The sequence below is a fragment of the Amborella trichopoda genome, chromosome 4 (genome assembly GCF_054954075.1).
Source record: "Amborella trichopoda isolate Santa Cruz 75 chromosome 4, AtrichopodaSantaCruz75HAP2 v2.0, whole genome shotgun sequence".
In the NCBI taxonomy this organism is placed as follows: Eukaryota; Viridiplantae; Streptophyta; class Magnoliopsida; order Amborellales; family Amborellaceae; genus Amborella; species Amborella trichopoda.
In genome coordinates, this window is record NC_142339.1 from 59,025,121 (window position 1) to 59,030,628 (window position 5,508).

The following is a 5,508-nucleotide window of genomic DNA, read 5'->3' on the forward strand; positions in this document are numbered from 1 at the left end:
TTTTAGTTATGAGATAAGGCTTTACTTATTTGATCGGGCTGCAGCTTTATCAAACCATTTTCCTTTCTAAATATCACTTCCTTGGCCATTGAATTTTAGTTTTGAAAAAGAAAAAGCATATTTGATACTTTCAATAAAGAAAGTGCCAAGAAAAAAGCCAGGGAAAAAAAAAAGGGTATATTGCGACCACAACATCAATGTTTAACAAAGCAATTATTCTTATTCTTAAAGAAGAAAAAAAGTTGAAACCCAATTTATAGCCAACTAATTGGTAGTTTGAATACTCAATAGAAATCCTTTTATGTTTGTGCTTCTAAAATGAAATCTTAGGCGCCAAAAAAATTAAAAATTAAAAAGGTGCTTTAAGGGAATATATTTGTTTTAGGGAAAGCTTTCTGTGACCCCAACAACATATAAGTTAGGTGTGTCTCCGTTTCTTAGCCATTCGATCTGAATCGATATCTATGATTGTTCATGATTCAATGTCGAGCCAACACTTTTAAATTTTTCATTTTTTTACACAAAACATTTGGATGAAATTTTTGGCCCCCATCATAAAATTAGGGTGAACCTAGAAAAAATAAAAACAAATATTTCACATAAAATATGAATAACTAAAATGCCCATAATTTTTAGGGGTAGTTTGGTAATTTTTTTATTAAAAATATTTTTTATTATTTTTATCATATGCGCCCCTGTCATATCTATGTATTGACCATAGTTTGCTTCAAAATGATTTATATAATAAAAATAATAAAATAAAAATTTATGAGCCGTCCGATTAATATCTAACGATTAAAAGCCAATTTGTGACATTGTGACTCAAGTCATCCTAGCCATTTACTTAGATCTGACGACTAAGATCAAGGGTCACATATACTATATATGTGGGTGGGGTCACATGCAAAGCTTTCCCTTTTTTCCTAGGACACAGTTTCGATGAGTACACGTAAAAATGAGTCACCTTTAAAAAATCTATTTTTGAGATGGATTTTTGGACTTAATTTTTAAAGACATGTAATCTCTATGGACTTAATTTTTAAGGACATGTAATCTCTAATATGGATATCCTAAATATGAAAAAATAAATAAATTTTAAAAATTAAAAATAATAAATCAATTAGAAAGCCATTTGGACCATTAGTTTTAATAGTTTTTAGATGGACCACCTAATTGCATCATCTTTATAATGGATGCTTTATACCTTGGGGACCATAAATGTCGAAATGCGGTCCTGAAACAATTTTCCTTTCTTAATGAGGTTCCTAAAATAAAAGAGTAGCCACAAAAAATGAAAAGAAAAAATAAAAATAAAATAAAGACTCAAATACTCACCAAATTCCTCACGTGAGAATTGAATCACCTTTTCCTAAAATATGAAAACGTACATATTCGACATTAACCAAAAACACAAGCCCACACACATAAAGTGGAAGATCCAATATATCGCCGATATTTTTCCACGATATTACAACCCAACCTCAAAATATCGCCGAGTTATTGGCTCATAAAAAGAAGCCTACTATTATAATGTGGGTGGCCATCCTGATTGAAATTTTTAGCCACAAGAACTTTGTGGCCACAATTCACTCCCTCTTGCTGACGTGTACTAACCTTTTGACTAAAAAAAAGGACAAAATTTTTATATAAAAAGCTGCCAAGTCTTCTTATATGGTTTTCAAGCTCTTTAGTGTTTCCATTTTATCTACTCTTCTCCTTGGTCTACTAATAATTCTTATTACTAACTCAAATTGGTCCAGTTATATTGAGTTTCTAGAACCATTTTGGGTTCTCCTAGTGATTAATTCTTTGATATGAAAATTACTCTTTATTAGTCTTTGTGTAATTATTTTTTCTGTGTAGTTTTGATTCATTCAGTGTAGTTTTGGCTAAGTTTTAGTTTGGATTAAGAGGTTAATCCACCATGCCTGCTGAAATTAGTGATCCAGCCATCAAGTTGTTTGGAAAGACAATTCAAGTGCTCACAAAGAAGGAAATCCAGGCCAAAGAAGATGTTAGAAGTGAAGGTGCAGCTAATGATAAGGTACAGAGTCATATATTTTTTTCATTTAAGTAGAGTTTTGGTGGTGAACTGTGTATTTTTCTTTTGGGGAGGTTTAAATGGAAGAGAGTGGTGGTTTTAGGCTGCCTTCTGTTTTTTTATCAGTTATGATTGGCAATGTTAAAATCTTTTTTTAAAAAAAAAAAATTGTTTATAGTTGTGCCAAAATTTGATCATGGATTTGGTGTAAGTTTGTAAATTGGAGAAAAAAAAATTGAACTTTTTTTGGTGGAAAAAACTGAGTACTTCTGGCTGTAAACTAGTGATAACAGGTGTTTAACTGAGATTTTCAATTTCTGTGAATTTTACAACAAAAGTGTTTGTGTTTTTAAAATTTTAACGTTTCTTGAATATATCCTTTCTCAAGAGAACATTTGGCATTTTTTGTATGAGCAGAAAACATTTAGTATCTTGAAAGCATCCTGGTCTAATAAGTTTGTATGATTACATGAAAAAAATTAGTTGTTAAATTTCAACAAGTTAATACAGACAAATTTACTATTTCTTCCCATAAATTGTAAATAAGTATGGGAGTTAGATGTAAAATTATCAAGAAATCCATGATCTTGAAAGATTTTTCAGTCTTTGAGGACTTATCTTATAAGCAAATTTGAGTTTTCCTGGGTAAGAGTTAGATGAAAGATTACCAAGAAATCCATGATCTTGAAAGAGTTATAAGTCTTTGAAGACTTTTCTTATAAGAAAATTTGAGTTTTCCAGGGTAATATCAAGAATCATGACTTTCTCTTGATATTGTATGGCATGAAACCTCTTTTTGTTGATTTTTTGCGGCAAAATTACAGAATTTAGTGGTAGATAGAACTTTATTTGTTTATTATATAACCTTGTTCAGTTGTTCTTCTAAATAAAACAAAAAAAATAAAAAAGTGGATTTGCAACCAGATCTCTCTCTCTCTCTGTTTTTTTATCTCTCTGTGTTTTTTTTTCTTTGTTCTTTTTTTTTTTTTAAGCATCAACCTGAGGGTAAGAGTTTTTTAGGGGTCATTCATCCTGTTTGATATATTTGCGCAAACACGCTTAACTGTAGAGTTCTTTTGATGGTCCACTAGTGCTTTTACGGGCACCCCACTATTTCCCATCACTTAGTTTTCAACAAAATCCTCCTTTTTTCTGAGTTTCAGGAAATTTTCTTTTCAATAAGTCTTCCTTCTCAATTCTATAAGTTGTGGATCTGAGACCTAAGCTTGATAAATGAAATTTCCAAATCAATCTCTCTCTATCTCTCTCTATCTCTCTTGTGAGGTGTAATCAAAGCCAATTTGATTTCATCCATGCTTTTGTTCTTACTATAATTCCACCAAATTTTCAGGAATTTTCTCACAACTCAAATTCCAAAGACAACTCAAGCACCAAAGAAAGAACACATGATCATGAACATGAAGATCAAGAAGAGCCAGGAGACACAGGTAGCTCCTCAGAGCCAAAGAACAATCCCACCACGAATCAGGACACCACAGAATCACCAGAGCAGGAAGACCCCATCAATCCACAAGAAGTAGGAGGAGGAGAAGAGGAAAACCAAGAGCTGGGTATTGGCCAAGAAAGGACCAATAAAAAGCCCAGCAAATTGTTGCCGTGCGCTCGATGTAACAGCCTCGAAACCAAGTTTTGCTATTACAACAATTACAATGTGAATCAGCCAAGGCACTTTTGCAAGAGTTGCCAAAGGTATTGGACAGCAGGTGGAACAATGAGGAATGTACCCGTAGGGGCCGGGCGCCGAAAAAACAAGCATTCCTCCTCCTCTCACTATCGGCAAATTCCATCTTTGACACCAGATGGCCTTCCTACAAGTTGTTCCAATAATTACGAATCATCACATATAATCCAAAACGGGGTAGCAAAACCAACAGGTACAGTGCTTAGTTTTGGGTCCGATATCCCATTATGCGAATCTGTGGCTTCAGTTTTGAACCTCGCCGAGCACAGAGTGGCAGCGACAAGGAGAAATGGATTAATAAAAGCAGAGGAAGAGAAACCCCAAGAGAATGGAGAGGACATATCATGTGGCTCTTCTTCTCTGACTTCCACAAATTCTATGGACAAGGAGCAAAACCGTGTTCAGTTTCAAGACCCCAATTATGCAACTGGGTTCGCTTCTGGTTATAGTGGAGCTCCATGGCCTTATCCATGGAGTCCAGTTCAATGGAGCACACCCACCATAGGATCCCCTGCTTTTTGTGCTCCATCTATTCCACTATCATTCTATCATGGTTCATATTGGGGATGCATCCCTGGCGGTTGGCCTGTACCCTGGGTGGCTAATGGAGATGGTGGGCTAACATCTCCTACTTCTTTATCAAATAATTCATCTTTGAATTCTCCTACTTTAGGCAAGCATCCACGAGATAGAAACTTAGATAATCAGAGCAAAACTGATAGTTGCCTTTGGGTTCCAAAGACACTTAGAATTGAGGATTCGGGTGAGGCGGTTAACAGCTCGATATGGGCAACTCTTAAAGCAAACAAAGAGAAGGTGGATACAATTAGCGGTGGAGGGATTTTCAAGGCTTTTCACTCGAAGGGTGATGATAAGAACCGATCCAGTGAGGCTTCTCAGGTTCTGCATGCTAACCCGGCTGCTCTTTCTCGTTCTCATAACTTTCATGAGAACTTCTAACCCTTGAAAATTTGAGCAGTGGAGGACCTGAAATATGGTGAAATCCGGTCAGACAGGGGGCCAATTTTGAAGGATAGGGGGGAAGGTATTTTTAGAGCAACCCCATTTGTTCCAGTCACTGAATTTGAGTTACTTGTATGCATTACTCATCAATGGAGGAGCCAAATTTAGGGTGAAGTTGAAGTCCTTTTTGGGTGGTTTCAACTCTTAGCCTCTTCAGGACATGCTATAGCTCCCTTGATCACTATGCTTGATGGTTTCACGAGTTTTTTGTACATAGACATGTATATAGGAGAGAGAGCGAGAGAGAGAGAGAGTCTCTGAGACATTGAACTGATATGTAACCTGATTAGCAGAGTGTAAACTGGTTGAAACTAGAGAGTTTGAGAGTCTCTCTCCCATGTATCAAACTAATGTATAATGCTGAGTTGGAGATTGTAAATTTCAGTGATGAATATGAGCTTCAGTGTGAATTTCAGTTACAAATTTTGATCTCTTCTTTGATTACATCTCAATGCAATCTCAGGCTTGATGGATTCACCCACTGAATAATTATGCTACATCTCTCCCACTGAGTACTGATGACCATTTTTTTTCGTTTTAATTTCCTGAATTTCTTACATTAAAAATCTTGATAACCATCACGACCATCTTGACTATCCATCCAACTCACAAACAACTTTAAATCACACCACTTTAAACCCTTATAGTTTGGGGGGTGCATGTATATTATCAAACAGGAGAGGCCCTCGACTTTAAAGTTGGTTGAACTCTTTGTTAGCTTTTTGGTTTGCCTCTGCTCCCA

General features: G+C 35.4%; 1 protein-coding gene across 1 annotated transcript; it reads left to right on the forward strand.

Annotated features, from left to right (window-relative positions):
• The first annotated feature begins 1,645 nt into the window (after positions 1–1,645).
• On the forward strand, positions 1,646–5,189 carry CDF3 (cycling DOF factor 3). Its single transcript, XM_006827220.4, has 2 exons — positions 1,646–2,044; positions 3,393–5,189. Exons 1-2 carry the CDS (start codon positions 1,925–1,927, stop codon positions 4,701–4,703), a joined length of 1,431 nt encoding a protein of 476 aa, XP_006827283.1. The 5' UTR covers positions 1,646–1,924; the 3' UTR covers positions 4,704–5,189.
• Positions 5,190–5,508: the final 319 nt, after the last annotated feature.